Source organism: Camelus ferus, chromosome 26 (assembly GCF_009834535.1).
Source record: "Camelus ferus isolate YT-003-E chromosome 26, BCGSAC_Cfer_1.0, whole genome shotgun sequence".
In the NCBI taxonomy this organism is placed as follows: Eukaryota; Metazoa; Chordata; class Mammalia; order Artiodactyla; family Camelidae; genus Camelus; species Camelus ferus.
This window is the reverse complement of record NC_045721.1, coordinates 2,072,613-2,092,493: the sequence shown is the minus strand read 5'-3', so window position 1 is coordinate 2,092,493 and position 19,881 is coordinate 2,072,613. Positions and strand designations below refer to the sequence as shown.

Below are 19,881 nucleotides of genomic sequence, written 5' to 3'. Positions count from 1 at the left end.
CGTGTGTGACACAGGGATGCCCACAGGAGTGTTCCTGAACGCCTGCTCAGGGCTGGACTCGGCTCCAGGCTCAGCTCCAGGGCAGCCCTTGAAGGTGGGTGTCCAGATCCCACTGTACAGATGCCGGGGTCTGCCCAGGGTCCCAGAGCTGGTGAACGGCTGCATGGGAGTTGAATCTCCCGTGTTCTGGGCTTGTTCCGTCTGGGGAGAGGAACTTCCCGGAGGGAGGAAGATGAACCCCGATGTCTGTGCCTGAGCCGTTAGGTTGGAGCATGTGGAGGTGATGTTCACGGGGTTCGGATGGTCGAGTTCAATGGCTTCAGGGGCGGAGGAGTGAGGACTCCTGCGGGCAGGAGTAGTCAGCAGAGGTCCCGTGGAGGAGGGGGGGCCTGAGTGCTTCCATGCAGACTTGGGATGGAGAGGGTGAGGGGCGAGGGCAGGCTGAGAGGTTGGGCTGGAGGAGCCCAGCGGAACGGGCTGGAGGTGATCACAGTCCTTGCTTTGGGCCTCGGGGGACAGTTTCGGATTTGACTCGGGCGGTCTTCTCTGCAGGAAACAGGTGAGCAGATCGCTATCAAGCAGTGCCGGCAGGAGCTCAGTCCCCGGAACCGAGAGCGATGGTGCCTGGAGATCCAGATCATGAGAAGGTGAGGGCCTGGTGCGCACATGCAGGGGCCGGGGGCACCGCAGGGGCCGGGGGGGGCCAGGGATGTGAAAGGCCCACAAGGGGGGCAGCCAAGCTTCACCACAGCCCCCACCCTGCATGTGGAAAAGAGTCCTAAATCCCAGCCCCTCAAACACGACGCCGGCTGGGCTGTCCAGATAGATGACTGTCCACCACGGGACCCTGTTGGTCAGTTTTGCTCGTTACATTAAATAATTTAAAATAGCCATCATGGTGGATTTTCCTTTGTCAGCAAAAATCCTTTTCCCTCCTGTATTTCCAGTTCTGAGGTGGGACATGAGTCTCTGCTGCTATGAACGCACTGCTGGTATCTGTGCCTCCCGGGTGGGCGCAGGGTCTGCCGGCGCCCTGGGCACATGGGAGGCCCTTAGATAAACTAGCACCTGGTCAGCTGCAGGACCACGTGCAGGAGTGCCCTCCCAGACCTCTTGAAAAGGAGGGGGGCCTCGCCTTGTTTGCATATGAATGTGCACACACACACACACAAACACACACACCACACCCACCACACACACACACACCCCTCCCCACTTAACGGGGCATGAGATGGAAGCCCCTGGACTTTGTCTGCAGGACAGAGAGGCCCGGCTCTGGGGTGTTCTGGGGGAAATGAAGGTAGTGGGATGCGCTCCCGCGTCCGTGAGCTTGTGGAGCTGAAAAAGTGGAGCAGGGTGGGTGCTAACTGACCACCGTCCCTTCCCCTCCCTATCGAGGCCCCTGGCCGCTCCAGGCCAGGGAGCTTGGCTGAGCCGAGGACGGAGGGAGCTGGAGCTGGGGCCTGGTCCCTCCCTCACCAGTCCCCTTCCCTCCTAGGCTGAACCACCCCAACGTGGTGGCCGCCCGAGACGTCCCTGAGGGGATGCAGAGCCTGGCCCCCAACGACCTGCCCCTGCTGGCCATGGAGTACTGCCAGGGGGGCGACCTGCGCAAGGTGAGTCCCGGGCTTGCGGGCACCCCTGCCCAGGCGGGGAGCTGTCACCAGGAAGCTGGGAGCGCTGGGGCCCCCGGGGTGACTTCTGCTCTCAGATGCCCCACCACACCCAGTGCAGGTGGCATGTGCGCTGTGACTCAGGGCTCCTGCATGGAGGGCAGGGCTTGCTGCACGGCGAGCTGCGCGAACATTCCTGAAATGATGAGGCAACAGACAGCGGGTCTCGGGTACCGGGAGGGCCTGGCCGGCTTCCAAAGCAAACCTTCCTCCCTGGGCTTGTCGGGGCCCCTCAGCCCTGCAGGGTCAGCCAGGCTGCTGTCCTTATTAGGAGGGCTGTCTCCCAGATGTGGCGACCTGCTGCACACAGGTCACCTGGTGGGGTGGGAAGGGACTGGCTCAGCACCGGAGCCTCCTGCCACTGACTCAGCTGCTGGGCTCCACGTCCTTCCTTCCCGCCACGCTCCTGTCCCTTTACCGGAACGCACACCACGGGCTGGGCGGTGGCAGCCCCTCCCCGCAGGTCTCGGGGACAGTTGTGTCCACTTGCCCAGGGTAGCATCCCTGCCTGCTTTCCCATGTGGCCTCGTGGATTTTCAGCAGCCCCATGACATTGGTAAAATCGATTGGATTTCCACAGAAAACTTGGGCACCGAGGCCCAGAGAGGCTGGGCGGGGCACCAGACATCACACAGCTACAGGGCAGAGCTTGGGTCTCGGCCCATGTGACCCCAGCCGCAGGCCCCTCTCCCTCTGTGATGTGATTAAAGCCTCAAAGCGTGAGGAGCATGGAAGCTCCAGCCAGAAGATGGTTTTGTATTGAGAAGAACTGGCTGTTGGTCCACATCTCCCTCACCTCTTGCTCCAGAAGAGAGTTCGCAGTATTGGGTGGGGGCTGTGGGGGCTGTGGGGGGTTCCCAGGTAATTCTTCATCCCTGGAAGGCAGTTTCCCGGACCCAGTGTCACGTGACTTTCCCACTGCTCTTCTGGCCTCTTCTGCCTCTGTTTCAAAAGGAAACTTCCCACGAGGGGTGATCTGCCTGGGTGGCTCTCTTCCACCCTGGGAGCTGGGCACATCCTGGGAGTGTCGCAGCAGGATGTGAACACAGTCACCGGCACGACCCACAGGCCGGGGACTGATCCCCGACGGGAAATGGAGGACTTGACAGTGCTTCATTTTTCTTTGTTATCTTCCTAACCTTTGACAGTCATCCGATTACTAATTGCAGTTATTTAAGGAGATAAAGTCGTATCACTGTAGTCGGGTGGACAGTTCTCAGGGTGGCAGGGGAGGCAGGTGGGTGTGACCAGATTACGGAGGCTCTGAGCCGGGCAGACGTCATCCCGTGGGCAGCAGAGAGCCAGTCAGCCGGGGTGGGGGCGGATACACGCTTTGGCGTGGTTGGCCTGGCGTGGGGTGCAGGGTGATAAGGGGGAGACAGGAGGCAATTGTACCCTGAGGGGCCTCTGTCCATGCTGTCCTTGGGGACCTAGGGGAGCTGGGGGAGGGCGCTGCTGCCCAGAGCGCTGGAGATCTGTCCTGCATCCCCAGATGAGGTGGCCTGCCTTTCTCTCCTCTAAAAAGTTCAAAATTCACACTCCTGGGCCCGGAGAGACAAGCTGGGCCAGCACGTGAGCAAATGTAAAAGGCAGAGCTGGGGGAGGGAGGGGCTGCGTGGGCCTGGCTGGGGGACCTGCTCGCAGACGGCATGGATGTCGGTGTTAGTTAATGACCAGATGCCCCAGGTGGGAAGTTGTTTCATTTGAGGCCAACTTCCAGCCCCACAGGGAGCCCCCGACAGGGCCAGGAGGGCCCAGGGGCTTGGGCACGGGCTTCAGGTGGACGTGCGTCACTGGCCAGCTCTGCCCCGGAGAGGCTGTGGGAGCAGATGGGTGGTGGACCCCAGGCTCAATTTCTCTCCTGGGAAATGAAACTCCCCCAGGGCTGACATCAGAGGTGGGGGGGGGGAGGGGAGAATGCAGTGAAGTGGTGCAGGTAAAGCCTCACTGACCAGCCGTGCAGCTCTGCCCGGTGCCGGCACGTCATAGGTGCCCACTGATGGTTCCTGCTGTTGTCCCCACCCCCCAGCAAGGCCACACTGGGGAAGGGGTGGGAGGGAGGTGTTCAGTGGGTCCTTCAGGGCTCCCGGGAGCAGTGGGCCTCTGGTGGCTGAGCTCAGACCAGGCCTGCCTCCATCAAGACCACCGCACAGGTGAGACTCGAACACCCCTCATCCTTGAATGGCTCAGACACGCTGGGTGTACCAGGAGTTCTCAGAACTGCTTCCTCCTTCCTGGCGTGGACCATCCCTGCCAGTCAGGCCACCTGTCAGCCCAAGTCCCCAAGGCCAGGGCCGGGGAGCGCTCAGGTGGCTTTGGCTGGTGAACGACCCCTGTGGACGTGTTGGTGGTCGGTACCCACTCACCCTGACGCCTCTTCTCCCCTTCCTGACAGTACCTGAACCAGTTTGAGAACTGCTGTGGCCTGCGGGAAGGAGCCATCCTCACCTTGCTGAGTGACATTGGTAAACCCCAGGCGCAGCCTGACTCCCGGGGCACAGAGGGGAGACGTCCAGGGGGTCGGCGGGGGCAGGGGGGAGTTCGGAGGGGTTGTCACCAGGTCAGGCAGGCGCTGAATAGATTTCTCTTCCTTCCAGACTAAGTCACGAAGTAAATTATGATGTATATCGAATAATAGATTTCCTTTCCCATTAAAACGCTCCACTCCCTGTTTTCCCGGAAAGGCCAGCGACGGCGTAGGTTGTCATTTGAGTGAATTTCATCCCCTGGCAATGAATTTTTCCACTTCCACATTGGCAATTTTTGCTGGCTGCCGGCGTAGGAAAAACGGCTCTTGTTTAGTCCTTTGGTGCCACCGTGTCCTCTGAGGAGGGTGTCAGCCGCGCCCTCTGAGAAGGCCTGGCCTGCCTCAGGGGGAGCGTGACCTCAGCCCACAGAGGTCAGATGCCATCTTCCTGACTCTGGCACCTGCCCTTTTTTATTTTGGAAAATCTCTAAGGGTGACGGTGCACGGTGATGGTTTGAGATCTGGAGTTGGAGTTGCCCTGAGTTGATGACTAAGCACTTGCCCCCAGATGTGGGAGGAAGATAGCATTTCCACTCCTCTTCTGCCACAACTTGTTTGAAGCTGTGATTTTTTTCCCTTTTTCTGTGTTCAAACTTCCTTTTTAGAAGAAGGTCAAATATATAGAAAAGCTGAGAGAGTAGCACAGTGAAACCCACACACCCTTCACCCAGGCTCACCAACTGATACTGTTTCAAGCATCAGCATGGCCAGCCCTCGGCCTGGAGGGGCGGGTGGGCCTCCCGTCCCTGCAGCGCTTGCCTCGCTGGTGCGGGCCTGCCTCTTCCTCACTCCGGGCGAGAAGGAAACGAAGAGGGAGGTTGAATGATGACACACTTAAGGCCTGGAAGAGGCCCCGTCCCTCTGGCCTGTGCCTCTGCCCTGTGGGTGGAGTTCAGCGCGAGGGCAAGTTGACGTTGTACAGGTTTGGGGGTTCTGTGCCAGCTGAGATAAAACTGACGTGTAACACGTGTAAGTTTCAGGTGTGCCGCGTGAAAACCATCGCACCAGTTTTATGTGAGCAGAGTGGGCGTCAGCCTGTGTCGCTGTGCGGGCAGGGTCCTCTCTGACTCCCTAGAGGGTCCAGTCCGTAGGCCAAGAATCCCACCTGTTCCCTTGACGCCTGGCCCATGCTGGCCCATCCAGGCCGTGCTTAAGACACTGCCCTGCTAGTGTCCCTTGCCGCAGTGGCCAGGTCATCAATTCACTCTGGTGAGTTGGCTTGAAGGCAGCTTAGTAAGTCAGGGAATATTCTTTTGCTCTTCACGGGCAGCTTTCATTTTGTTTCCCTCTGGTTAGAACTTCAGGTCATCTTTTGGGATGTTGTTCCCTCAAATATTGTGCCTTCCCTCATTAGATGATTCGTGCATTCAGGAAATCATTGTTAAGGAAGTCTTTAACTATTGGCTTAAGCACAGTTAACTGTCTGCTTCCTCATGCAACCTTTCACTTCCTCGAGTGATGCTCCAATGATATTAACAGAGCCTCTGCTGGTTTGCTGTTCTTTGATGTGGGCACGTATCTTATCCAGTTACCGTTGCCTCCTGTGGTAGCTTTCCTATCATGTCATCAAGGTGTGTTAGTGTGTAAGTTACGTGTAAATCAGAATAATGAAGGTAGGCAGACCCCATGTGCTCGTGTGTTCAGCTCTCCTGTCAGTGGATGAATATCAAAGATCTTTAAGTCACTGATTCCCCGTCTTCCCTCTCTGGGGCCCCAACTTGGAAATAAGGAGGCTTTGAAGTACTAATCCCCAGGAATTAAACTCTTGAAGGCCAAGACTGTAGTCACTGCTGTGTCTCCAGCATCCGGAACTTCTCCATAAATATTTCTCAAATGAATGAAATAGATCCCAAAGGAAATTAAAGTAAGGATGTGTTTTTTATGAAGAAGAACAGATGTCCAGATATAATTAAATTGACCCTCCGGGTCAGCTACCCGCCCTTCCACCTGTTGGTGGTGTGACCTTGGTTTTATTTGCTGTGAAATGGGAACATGACTCACTGCAGGAGAATTGTTGGGAGGATGAGGGGGTAACCCGTGGTCCCAGCAGGTCCTGTTCTGCCCTTCCCACTCTGCGTTTGGATGTCTAGCACCCCTTTTGGGAAACCTTAGCTGCCCTGATTTGGGTCATGCTGGGCCCCCGTGAGCCAGGCAGGGGGCTGTCTCCTGAGACTGCCCTCCCGGGCAGTGGTTAACCTGGCTCAGACCCCGTCCCCCTTGGCCGCCTCCTGGGTGCAGGCACACCCCCGGGTCTCGAGGCTGCGTGGAGGCTGCTGATAAGCTCATGTTGTGCTTTCATTCCCACTTCTGATTTGTGTCCAAGATTCATCACATTTATTTCTTTTACAAGGATGTCGTCATTGAGCCCGAGTCAAAGGGTTTTCTGGAAGCTCATCTAACATAACTGTTTTGTATTCTGAAACGTTTCCTGAGCGTATTTTGTTCCATTTTGTCCCGAGTGTTGGCCCCGAGTTCCCTTTGTCGGAGCTGCCCTGCTGGTCTCCGCCACGTGGGCTTGGTTAAGCAGCAGAGCCACGCCCTTGCCCGCCGGGTCCGGCTTCGTGGCCTGCTCCGGGTTAAACCTCTCCTGGCCTCCCTGGCTTGCTCACTCAGAACAGCGTCAAGATTATAGATGGGGGCTGGGTTTTTCCAGTGAACGTTGAATTGTCCAGGAAGATCTCGCAGAGTACGCCCAAGGGACTATGCAGATGCCTGGCAAGCACGTGGGTGAGCCCCATTTCCTGTGCCCGGACAGGCCAGTAAGAGGTCTGGGGACAGGTACAGAGGCACTAGAAATGATCTGTCTTCCACATAAAGGGACCCAAAAATAGCTCAAGGAAGTTCTGTCTAAATGGACTTCATTTAAACAGTCTTGCTCATCCGTTGGAAAACATCGATGTGTTGTTTCCTTCTGCCGGCAGAGGGGCAGACTCCTGTGCACCCTGGGGTCAGGTCTCTGGTGTCCGAGGGTCTGGGACCCGCCCATGCCCACACCAGCTAGCAGGACTGGGGATCACGGCCCCACGGGATCTTAGATCTGAATCCATCTTGGTTCCCCAGGTGGCTGGTGCATTGTGGTGTCCGGCCGTCCTGTCCTCTGAGCCTTCAGGGGTCCCCTGTGTTTCACTCTCTGAGTCACCGTCTCGGTCCCTGTTGGAGCTGCTCCTCCCCAGCATCCAGCCCTTCCATGTCGCAGAGCAGAGAGGGCTCCAAGGGGAAGGCGGCTCCCCCGTAGGGATCAGGACGCTGGGCACCCTACCTGGTGTTGCTGTCACTGTGGGTTTCCTGGCTTGTTCTGCTCATTACTTACATTCTGATGGCGCTATGGGTGGTAATGAAAGATGATTTCCTGGTCTCAGAATTTCAGATGATTTGTGTATAAAATACGTTGAGAAACGTAAATAACCAGATGAACAACTGTAACAATGATACAAGAGAAGATGGCCGCTCTCAGGCCTGCCTTTGCCAGCTTCCCAGCGCTGTCTCCTCTGACGGGGCCCCCACTCTGTGGAAAACTATGGTGACTTTCTGGGCTTGTGTGTCCTCAACTTTAAAATGAGGTCTTGGATAGGTGATCTCTCGGGTTGCTTCTGACGCTAAATATTCAGTTTTCATCATTTAGGTTCTGATTCTCAGAAAGGTTGCCGGGGAAGTCTTTGTCGTCCGCTGCTCTGCCCCAGCCTGACTGTTTCCCGCCATTTCTCTCTCCTCTGCCTTTAGTGCATCATCTGCCCAGAGATTTGTCTCGATGCTTTCTGTTTATTCCCTCCCCATCCTGTGTGTCCCTCTGTGTACCTGGGTGACCGCCCGCTGCTCCCAGTTTTCTGTTTGTTCTCAGGGCATCTGATCTGCCATCTCTTCCTTGAAGCCTCTGTGTTCAACCCTGACCCCCATCCTCAACTCTGTGTCCACGTCTGCACAGTATTACTCCCAAAGTCACTTCCAAATGGAAGTTCTGGACTTCCTTCCTAACCCCATCCCTTCCTGACTTTCTCTATCCTTGTCACTAGTCCCATGTGTCTGCCAGTCACCCAGACCCCAGCCCCGATTCTGAATCTCGTCTCTTCTTAGGCTCTGCCCCTCTCCCAGCTCCACACCCTCCCGTTCACAGCCTCCAGTCCCTTGACCCTTCCTTCGTGTTGTCTGTCTCGTTTCCCCCTTCTGTTCCCCCTGCCTTCACCAGTTCAGTGTCATAGCTTACCTCTTACAGGTCCCCAGTTCCCATGGGGCTCACCCACCTTTCACGCTCCTGCAAGGATGCTTTCATCCCAATCTACCATGAGATCAAGGTCTTACAAATTTTGTGCTCTTTTATGTATTTATTTTTTATCTTTTTATTTTTTTATTGAAGTGTGGTCGGTTACAACATGTCAACTTCAGGTGTACAGCATCATGTCCAGTTGTGCGTATATATACATATATTCGTTTTCATATTCTTTTTCTTTAAAGATTATTGCGAGATATTGAATAGAGTTCCCTGTGCTATACAGAAGAAACTTCTTTTTTTAATCTATTTTTACGTATAGTGGTTAACTTTTACAAATCTCAGACTCCCAAATTTGTCCCTTTCCACCCATTTCCCCTGATAACCATAAGATTGTTTACTATGTCTGCATGTCTGTTTCTGTTTTGTAGATGAGTTCATCACTGTCCTCTTTTTTCTTTTTTTTTTAAGATTCCACACATGAGTGATGGTATTTTTCTTTCTCTTTCTGGCTTCACTTAGAATGACAATCTCTAGGTCCATCCATGTTGCTGCAAATGGCATTCATTATTTTATTCTTTTTTATGACTGAGTAGTATTTCATTGTATAAATATACCACAGTCTTTATCCAGCCATCTGTTGATGGACATTTAGGTTGCTTCCATGTCTTGGCTACTGTAAATAATGCTGCTGTGAACATTGGGGTGTATGTATATTTTCAAATTAGAGTTCCCTCTGGATATATGCCCAGGAATGGGATTGCTGGATCATAGGATAAGTCTATTTTTAGTTTTTTGAGGAATCTCCATACTTTTCATAGTGGCTGCACCAAACTACATTCCCACCGGCAATGCCAGACCTCTCAACCTCCCATTTCTCCCAACCGACTGTAGCCTACTTCACATGTCCATGACTCTCAGCACCCGCTTTTCGGGCCTCTGCTAGCTTTGCACATGTGTCTCTCTTTAGGATGCTGCCCTAGGACCTCCCCACCCACTCCCCCCTCTGCGGGGACTGCCTTGACTTGTTCGTGCACAGGGGGTCTCCCTCTAGGGTTTCTGTCCCGTGGTCTCCTCCACTCGGTACTTGGTTTCCCTGCTGTGGTCACGTGACCTCTGCCTGCTCGTGACAGTTAGGACTGACTTCCAGGTTTGCAGCACGTTGAGCAGACTGTCTGTGCCATGAGGGAAGAAAACGCATCGGTCCAATGGCACGTTTTCTATAGCACATAGCAAATAGAAGCCACGTCCTAAGTGCTGTCAAATGAACAAGAGAGCAATTCTGCACTTTTCTTTTGCACTTGGTGTGACCGCCTTGCCACCTTGCCGATGAGTCAGAGGGGTGCTTTAAGCCAAGAAACCATTAGCTGGGCCAGATCTTAGGTCCGCGTGTCCACACTTGGCCTTCCACTGTGTTTTGCTTGGAAAGTTCAGTGTCACACCAGAGTGACTGGCAGGCAGTAGGCACGCAGCCATTTTTTATCGGGTGAATGAGCACCCTCTTGCCCTGTTTACTCATTGGCCCTGGAAGCCACCCGTTGGGACTGTCTTCTCTTTCTCTTCTAATCTCAGCTTTTCAGCCCATTTATCTTTCCATCTCTTCCCTGTGGAATTTATCACAGGCAGAAATATTCCCAGCAGAGCCTAGTAATCCTTTTAAAATCATAGTGTGGTGAGTAGGGACCAGGGACACAGTCTCACACACCTGCTTTTCTGCGTGGACGTCTAGCTGGTCCTCATCTGTTCCCTAACGTGTGGTCTGTGATCTGAAAAAAACACACCAGAGTGGGGTCTGGGGTTGTGGTTCATACATAGGAACCCCACGAGTGTCACATTTCACATTCTTCAGTCTGTGTCTGTGTCTGCCTCAGGAGCGCAGGGAAAGCTGGGGTCAGGCCCCAGTGCCCTTCCTGACAAGGATCCTGCGAGGAGGGGGGTGCATAACTCGGACCCTCTCTGTACAGTGTCTGTCCTCGGAAATGCCACTCTGTGGTTTAAAAATCCACAGAGTACTTTGCAGCTCTTTTCTGTAACTAGGACGTGAGAAATTAACTCGTGGGCTTTTATGCTTTGTGGCATGGTTTTCCATTTTTATACACATGTAGTATCTCTTCTACTGTTAGGAGTTTAGATTTTTTGAGAAACATTCAGACACAAAACTATTTTTCTTAATCTCAGATTCTCATTTTCCATCCAATTGAAATGGAATTAGTTTCTCTCGGCTTGTGACAATTCTTTTTTTTTTCCTAAGAATGTAATCATTTCATGTAAGTTGTCAAATTTATTGGCCTATGGTTGCTCCTAACATCTTCATATTATTAAAAAATTTTTTTTAAAATAGAGATACTAGGAATTGAACCCAGGACCTTGTGCATACTAAGCACACGCTCTACCACTGAGCTGTACTCTACCCCCACCGACTTGAGACAATTCTTATGCATTTCACGACACTGCTCTTGGAGTACTATTTTGTCAAATGAGGCACCGTCAGACTGAACTAAGCCCTTTAAAGTCTGATTCCATAAAGGGAGCTCTCTAAGAAGTCTTGTCCATCAGAGTTTTGTCTGTTTCACTCTGTCCAAGAAACCATATGTATTATTACCTGCAGTATTTAATCCAGGCTTTGTTAAGTTGACAAAAAAGTATTTGTGAATAAATGACTTCCCTGAAACGGGGACTGAGGTTTGTCACGGACTGTTGGTTAAGTATAAAAATAGACAGTTATTAATAGTGAACACAGGGTGAGTCACCTCCTTGCCCTCCGTCCTCACTGAAGACCTGGTGACAACTCTTTTATCAGCGTGGCGTAGAGACAGGGCTCACAGCCTGATCTGAATGCTCTCCCCTCCCTGGGGGGCTTCACGGGACACCTCCCCTGCCCCTGCCCCCACGTCCTTTGCACTGAGTTGTTCACATCCTTGTCTTAGTCTGGGCATTTCTACCTGCTCAAAATGCAGTGAGTCTCCACTTTCATACAATCTGCCTTTGAACAGACTGACCCCCACCTTTCTGTATGACACCCTGACACCCATGACCCACAACCAGGCGGGCCTTCTGTGGCCCAGTCACTGAGCAGACAGGCTCCGGGGCTGGTGGGGAGCACCCACGACGGTGCTCCCCACCAGCCCCGAGTCCACGTCCAGTGGAAGTAGCATCCTTGTGTGCGAGGTTACGTCTGGCATTGTTAGAGCTTTTTGTTCCACTGTGCTTTGATTCTTTAGTAAAAATGAATAAAACCAAAAGGCAAGTGCTGGTACGGAGAAACAGCCTTTCTGAAGTTAACGTAATTGAGAACAAGGTTGAGTGGGATTTTTTTGTTTGTTTTGTTTTTTTTATGGGGGAGGGTAATTAGGTTTACTTATTTATTTTAATGGAGGAACTGGGAATTAAACCCAGGACCTCGTGCATGCTAAGCATGCGCTCTACCACTGAGCTGTCCCCTCCCCATCGAGGTGGGGTTTTTTTAAAGGCACCCTTTGAAAGCAACGAGTTTGTCGGACCTAAGCCAGTCTCCCGTGTCCAGTTAGAAAAGAAAAGGAAAGGAAGGAACAAGTGTGAAATGTTGAAACTCTGTGGTCACAGGCTGGGCTTAAAAGGGCAGATTTCATGAGCGGTTTTGCAATTTGACTTACTGTGCAGGTGGAGCTTCCCTGAGAAGAGGGAAGTTAGGTGTTTGGCTCTCCTCCTCCTGTGTCTCCGGGAAATACTCACCATGAAAATCTTTCCCCAACATCTCTGATCACTCGGTTTGTGTGCGAGGGCTGCTCTCCTGCCCCGTCTCCACGGGGCCGTCTTCTCTCCTTGTGTGACCCGGGAGGGCGGTGACCCAGGAGGACTCGGGGTAAACTCTCTTAGTGTTCTTAATGCTTCAGCTTTTTACTTTTTTTTTCCACTATTCAAAACCAACTCATACCTTATACCATTGGCATCCCTCTGAGTCAGATGATACAAACCTAAGTAATTTTTAATAATTGCCTGTTATAATGTGGGTCTCCCATAACTTGTTCCATCATTCCCTGATTGGTGACTTTCAGTTTATTTCTAATTATTTCACTCCACACTATGCAGTGCTCACCCGCAGTTGTATGCACTGATGGTTTGGATTTTGCAAGCTGGATTAGCAGAGGTGGAAATGATGGGTCAGACAATCTGTACGTCTTAAAATTTAATAGCTTTTGCCATGTTTCTTTCCTCCAAATGCACACAAATTATTATTATTACTCCTTCCAAGCAGTGTATGGGAGTGCCTTGTAGTTCTTATCTAACATGCTTGCTGGATGAAGAAGCAAAAAGACATTTCATAGGTGCTTTTAATTAGTACTTTGTGGACGGCCAGTGAGCTTGAGTGACTTTTTGTGTAATCGCGTAATTTCTTGTGGTTTGAATTTCTGCTCCTGTAAGTTCCTCCTTCACTTGTTCTTTGCCCGGTTTCCTACTGGGTTTCTTTCTCTGTGTGTGTGTGTGTTAAAATTGCCTTTTCTTTATTAAGTTGTTAATCATTAAATTACATTGATAGTAGAAAATATTTATTACTTTTAGATGTCTTTAACCTGGCAAAAGAAAAACAGTAATCTTCTCTTGGACCCCATCCTGACTTTTTATTCTTAATTTTACCAGTTTGAATTGAAACGCCTGAGAACACATATCGAACCTACCTCTTCATTTTCTTTTATGTTCCTTTAAAGGAAAAAACTGTGGAATTTTGTTTTTCACTAGTGAAGTAACATAGCATTATGATATTGAAAAACAGGTTCAAAAAAGGAAAAGCAAAAGTATTCTTGCTTCTCTAACCCCTGCGTTGCTTTCTCATTGATTTGTAAGAGCTTTTGTTTATTAGCTATTTGCTTTTCAGCACGTTGCAGGTATTTTTTCCCCTTTTTTTGGTCTTTTGCTTTGTATATAGTATCTTTTGCCATAAACTTTTTTTCTTTTTAGGGAGGGGGAAGGTAATTAGGTTTACTTATTATTATTTATTTATTTATTTAATGGAGGTAGTGGAGATCGAACCCAGGACCTTGTGCATGCTAAGCACGCGCTCTACCACTGAGCTATACCCTCCCCGCCTTTGCCATAAACTTAAAACCTCTGTGTGGCTTTTCCTTATGCCATATGGCTTTCCTCACATGACACTACTTTTTTTTTTTTTGCTGAATTTATCCTTAGGTATTTTAAAATTTGTGTTGCTAATGTGAAAGGGATTTTTTCTTTCCTTTCAACTGGATATTGTGACAGGGAGAAAAGCTATTGATTTGTATATACTTGTTTCCAGATAACTTACTAAATTTTTCCCAGTTTTTAGTCTGTTGAGTCCTCTAGACACATAGTCAGCTCATTTCCAAATAAAGATAATTTTATCTCTTTCCAATACTTACTCATTTTTTTTCTCTTGTAGTACAGTTAGCTAGGACTCCTGTTAAAGTTATCAAACCTCTCTTACGGGAAAAAAATCACATCCTGCTTGGAGTCTGAGCTGCAGACCCACCCCCTCCTTGCTCTGTATCTGGCCTCCTGTGTGATGTCGTCACATTCCTTCTTCCCGGCAACAGCTGTGGTGTCCCGTGACTTCACAGCCAGCATGCAGGCTCCTTCCTCCCCAGCTAGGTTCCGAGCCCTTTGAAGTTGGGGACCACATCCCTCAGAACCTCACAGAAGACGGGGGCACGTAGGGAACACATGTCGAACTGTCAGGTGTAATGACAGGCCGCCTGCTGTCTCCCTGCAGTGCTCCCCGCGTGCTCCAAGTGGACCCCACATCAGTGACCAAGTGCCGTCTGCCCAGAGGGCCCTTCTTCTTACCTGCCCTGCAAAATTTAGATTTTCCAGCCTCAGGCCAGAGAAGTGCCCCTTCTCAAACTTTGTCCGCAGCAGCAGCACCTGGAGGGCTGGGTGAAACACAGCCTGTGGGCTGACCCCTGAAGTTTCTGATTCACTCCGCCTGGGGTGGGACCCGGGGGTCTTGCGTTTCTACTGAGTTTGGTTGCTGCTGGTCTCCGCTGTGCGACTTGAGGACCACTGCTGGAGACTGTAGTTGGTGACCTCGTGGGTGCAAGGCTCAGAGTTCTTTGCACGAATGAGCTTGATTCCAGGGGGAAGGGTATAGCTCAGTGGTACAGCACATACTTAGCATGCTCAAGGTCCTGGGTTCAATCCCCAGTACCTCCATATAAATAAGTAAACAAATTAATTTTAAAAAACTTAATTACCCCCCCCCAATAAAAACTAAATTTAAAAAAATAAAAAGTAAAAAAAAAGAGCTCGGTTCTGGTGCTGGTGCAAGTTCTGCTCACGTAACCAGATCCCCTTCCTTGCGCCCTCGGGGCGTCTGCCCAGCCCGGTCCCGCCCGCGCGAGCCCCGCGAGCTGAGTCAGGGTACGTGTCCGGGGTGGGTGATGCCGAATGAAAAGCCTTGTCCAGGATTCGGGGAAATTCACTCCCCTTTCCACCCAATTAGCCTCTGCGCTTCGATACCTTCATGAAAACAGAATCATCCATCGGGATCTGAAGCCAGAAAACATCGTCCTGCAACAAGGGGAGCAGAGGGTGAGCGACCCCGGGCGGCCTCGGGGAGGGAGGGGCTCGGTGGGTGGGGCCGGAACGCGCTTGCGTGTCTGTTTCTGTCCCTGTTTCCCTGCACGCATGTCTGCTTCGATTCCCTGGGAGTGCCTTTTGATTCAGTGCTTCAAAATTCAGCTGAAAGTTCTCACTCGCAGACTGAGACAGGATGGAATGGCCCACATTGTTCATCGTCCAAGTTGCAGGAATCTGATAAGAAAACTAATGCTTGGCTTCCATCCTCCACCCCCCAGCCTTTGGGACCCACGCTTCTTGGAAAACAGACTTTTTGTTTTCCATTTGTCTGAGAGCCTCAGCTTTCGAAGCGAACACGAAATCCAGCTGGATGGTGGGAACCTGGTCCAGCCTGCAGTCTTCCCGGGGCTCTCAGTGACCCTCTTTGGCGTCCCCCTGCTTGGGCATGGGGTCACCCCCCTCCCCCGCCACAGGGCTTGGCGCTGCCCTCCCCACGGCCTTGTTTGTTCCCCTGGGCCACAAGCAAGGGCGCAGCTGAGTGGAGTGAGTGGCTCAGTCCATGGGCCCTCTCACCTGGCTGGTGCGGCTTCCGCCAGCATCGCAGGCCTGGCCCACACCCACCGTGGCCCTCACCTTTGTCCCGGCTCACACTCATTCCTGCCTCTACTGCTCAGATTTGAGAATCTCAGATTTGGGGATTTACTGAGAAGGAGCTGGCCTGGTCCTTCATATATAAAGTCCAGCTTCAGCGATCTTGGGGGCTGGTGCGTGGTCTGCTCATCCTGACCTTCTTCCAGCAATTCGAGGGCCGTCTTCTGTGTATCCGGTGGTTCTTAGGAACTTAGGATCTTAGGACTGGGAATTCAGAAATACCCTCTGCTCTGTCAGAGACATTCAGAATTCTTGTAGGATGGTGTACTCTCATAACCCTCAGACTTCTCCTCCCTCCCACCCCCACCCCCCCTTTTTTTTTTTCAGTTAATACACAAAATTATTGACCTCGGATACGCCAAGGAGCTGGATCAGGGCAGTCTCTGTACGTCCTTTGTGGGGACCCTGCAGTACCTGGTAAGAAGCGGGGTTCCTGTACTTGTGGGTCCATTACTCTCTGATGGCCATATCCCTGGGGCTCCTCCTCCGTCCTTGCCTTCTGCCGTCTAAGTTTGCCGGCTCTTTGGCTGTTTCCCAGAGGCATAGGAATTGTGTGAGGTCAGGCTCAATCCATTCAAGTCAGCGGAGGCCCTCTGGAAGGACGTGGCCATCTTCTGCTCGTGTGCCCTCGCTCAAACCCCATACCCTCTCTTGTGCTTCAGTATTTTATCTGAGAACAGAGAGTTTAAACCAGATCCCTGCTGGTCTGTAGGGGTCTCAGTTTCCAGACAGCATCTCAGGGGCCATTGAGAAGAGGGCTGAGCCTCGCGCCCCCCACCCTTTCATTTTGTTATTTGGTCTGAGTAGTTGGATTCTATTTGAGTCACTCAGTCATCCAAGAAGTATTGACCGAGTATAGTCTCAGAGTTTAGAAAGAAAGCAGGCATCACCGTGGTACTTACACAAGTGAGGAAATTACAGTTGTAAGTACTGCACAGGGAAAGTGCAGCGGGTTATAAGAATCTATTTTAAGGGGACCTAGCCTGGTCTGGGGCCTGAAGGATGAGGGGTGAATGGGCTCTGGGAGAGCAAGTTCCAGGCAAAGAGATAGGACATGGGGAGACCAGAAAGTGTGGCCGGAACCAGCGGAGAAGGAAGAGGGGAACTTGAATTGGAGCTGAAGAGAGAGGCAGAGGATGGATCATTTGGGCTCATGTTGGCTGAGTTAGAGATTCTAGGCCCTAAAACCTCTGCAGAGACTTTGAAGGGTTTCAAGCTTGAGAGGGAGCAGGTTTACCTTTAGAAAAGACCACTGTCGGTGAAGTGTGGAGGGTGGCCTGCAGGTAGTGGGCAGGTAGTAAGGAGGACATTGCAATAGGCAGTTCTGAGCTGCCGGGTAAGGAGTAAGTCAAGAAATTCCTAAAAGAGGCTCAGCTAGACTTGATAATAGACTGCTGGCTGGTGGTAACCAGTAAATGTGGATTGAGTAAAGGAGCCTGCAGTTTAAAGAAGAAAAACAAGAAAAGGTGGAAAGCTACTGGGCTCAACGAGCTTAAATAACCCACCTAATTCTTAACTAAAAAGGGAAGAATCTATTCTCTGAGGTCTTTTGAGTGCATCTCACTTCCTGCTAACCTCCCCAGCTAGGTGGGTGGTGGGCTCTGAGATTCATCACTTGCTCTGTGGGACAGAGGCTTCAGAGCAGGGGCTCAGGGCTGAGATTCAGCACCTTTGTCTGTGTAATGAGATCCTGTAGGCCCTGCCAGGTGTCCTGGAACCCTTGTCAGCTCATCAGCGGTCAGTGGGGGACCCCAGGCCCTGATAGGGTGCTTGAACAGATCATTCACTTGCGGGGCTAAAACTTCTCCTATAACCAGACCACAACAGAGGCCGACTCAACTGTCCCCACGGTTTTCCTCTTGGTTGGGTCTCCACGGTCCTTCCGTGTGTTGTGCCTCCAGCCAGGCCGGCTCAGTCCTGCCTCCATGCCTTCACTTGAGATGGTCCTTTCTGGGATGTCTGCCCCCAGACACTCATGCGAGGAGCCTCCTCCTGAGCCGAGTCCTGTCCCGCCTGTGCTGGGAAGCTCTCCTCGGTCACCCCAGCTCTCTCTGCTGGGGCAGCAGCCGGGCACCCGGCTTCTCCTGCCTGATTGTAATATTCCATCCCACTGGTCGACCACATGCCCTGGACCTGCGCTGCTCTGGGAGATTCTGCCAGTGTCCACTGCGTGTGTTGTGCATGGGTGTGCATGGCCTGGACCACTTTCCCTTGTATGTGTGTGTCCCATCCTCCCCTCCCTGTACATTGCTCAGAAGGAGGGGGCACAGTGCACTCTGGCCCACCTAAAAATACCCCAGGCCCTTATCTCAGCCTCAGGATTGAATGGAGTACAGAGAAATCCTAGATCCCCCCCTGCACACGTGGTCACCTCCTCACTGGATGGAGTGTGAGACACCATCAGAAGGCTGGATGCCCCTCGGATGGGGGCGGCTCAGGTGTGTCCCGCCATGGTCCTTCGCAGGCCCCGGAGCTGCTGGAGCAGCAGAAGTACACGGTCACCGTTGACTACTGGAGCTTCGGCACCCTGGCCTTCGAGTGCATCACGGGCTTCCGGCCCTTCCTGCCCAACTGGCAGCCCGTGCAGTGGTGAGTGGGCGCCCCGGGCTGGGGCCCAGACCCCTAGGATCGGTCTCCCAGAGGAAGTTGTGTTAGGACCCGGCCAGTGGGCCGTCTGAACTCCAGAGCCCTAGAAAGACGGAGCATTGTTATGTATCAGCGTGGACCCTGAACCTTAACAGCTTGAAGTCTAAAACCATATGAATGTCTGCTCTGCTCAGTAGCAAGAAGTCAGTCCTTTACAGACGGTGTTTGCAGTGCGCACTCACACCGAAAACGCTCAGTGCTAGTGAACAAAGGGTGTGTTCACATGACAAATAATGAGAAGTATTTACGTGAAAATTTGTTGTTGGCAAGTTTTACTACACTTCAATACAAATTTTTGTTTTTAACGCCTAAGAAAGTAGCTTAAAACGTGAACTAAATAAATTACCAAAAAGATTTTCTAATTAAAAAAAAACAAAGGAGGAGGCGAGGGGATAGCTCAGTGGTAGAACATGTGCTTAGCATGCACGAGGTCCTGGGTTCAATCTCCAGTACCTCCATTAAAAAAAAAAAAACTAATTAATAAGTTTATTTCCCCCAAAAAAATTTTTTAAAAAAGGATATAGTTAAGGTTTTAAAAGTTTCTCTATATTCTTGAACTTTTTTCTGATTATGATAATAATGTATTTTATGTATATGTAAGTTAATCATTACTGAAATTCATAATTTTATTCATTATTATTTAAAAATTTTTAATGAAATAAAAATTTTCTGATGGAGGTACTGAGGATTGAACCCGGGACCTCACACAGGCTAAGCACGCGCTCTACCACTGAGCTGTACCCACTCCCAACCCCAAAATGCCTAATTTTAAAATTAACATTCCCCTAAATCAGTTAAGATTCATTCAAATGATTCCTTCAGAGGCCACACCTTAATTTAAACGAGGTTACTGTTGTGCAAAATTTTTTTTCATTTCCAGTTTTTATTTTTTTGGAGCAGGGATAAGTTCACATGGTTCAAACTTCAAAAAGTATTAAAGAGTGAAAGTCATCGCACACCACCTGGTCCCTCCCCACAGGTCCCCGGTACCATTGGTTCTGGGTGTGCCTCCAAGGATGTTTTGTACATGTGCAAGCGGATGGGCGTGTATCTGCTAGTTCATTTGTGTGTTTGCCCCTTTTTTTGACCCCAGTGATAGCATCCTGTGAACACCACCCGCTACGTGCTCTTAGAGGATTTTTACACTATGAGAATTTCCTTCACATAACCTGGAAACGGCCGCCGTGAACATTTCTGTGTCTCCAGGCTCAGTGTGCGTGTGTTTGTTTGAAAAACAAAAATAGGTTACCATACACACTCTCACAAAACCTGCTCTTCAAACTTGCTGTTGAAAATGCTTTATGTTTTTCCATGTTATTTGTCACGTCTGTATGGTGGTCCGCTGAGCGGCCGTAAATGTAGTTTGTTTAACTTATTTCCCATTATTGGAAGCCTTGGTGGTTTATAGTTTTTGCTTCTTAAAGAAACATCAAAAATAGCATTGTTGTAGGGAAATCCTTGTATATCCACAGGTACTTCCCTTGGATAGATTCCTAGAATTTTCAGATCAAAGGTGGTGCACATTGTAAAGATTTTTGATGTGCACTAATTGCTCAGCAGAAAGCTTGTATAAAAAACATCTCCACCAGGAATGCACAGAGTTGCCCCGTGGACCACACCATGGCCGACACGAGCTACTGTCCTCTTTTTCA

General features: G+C 50.9%; 1 protein-coding gene across 4 annotated transcripts in view; it reads left to right on the top strand.

Moving 5' to 3' along the window:
- The window catches only part of IKBKB (inhibitor of nuclear factor kappa B kinase subunit beta), a 46,988-nt gene that overhangs the window by 10,363 nt on the left and 16,744 nt on the right, over nucleotides 1-19,881 (top strand). For all 4 annotated transcript variants that reach the window (XM_032468686.1, XM_032468687.1, XM_032468685.1 and 1 more), the window contains 6 exons: nucleotides 553-647; nucleotides 1,499-1,616; nucleotides 4,069-4,138; nucleotides 14,856-14,944; nucleotides 15,911-16,000; nucleotides 18,048-18,172. In XM_032468686.1, the coding sequence (XP_032324577.1) occupies nucleotides 553-647; nucleotides 1,499-1,616; nucleotides 4,069-4,138; nucleotides 14,856-14,944; nucleotides 15,911-16,000; nucleotides 18,048-18,172 (587 nt within the window). The remainder of the gene's footprint in view (nucleotides 1-552; nucleotides 648-1,498; nucleotides 1,617-4,068; nucleotides 4,139-14,855; nucleotides 14,945-15,910; nucleotides 16,001-18,047; nucleotides 18,173-19,881) is intronic.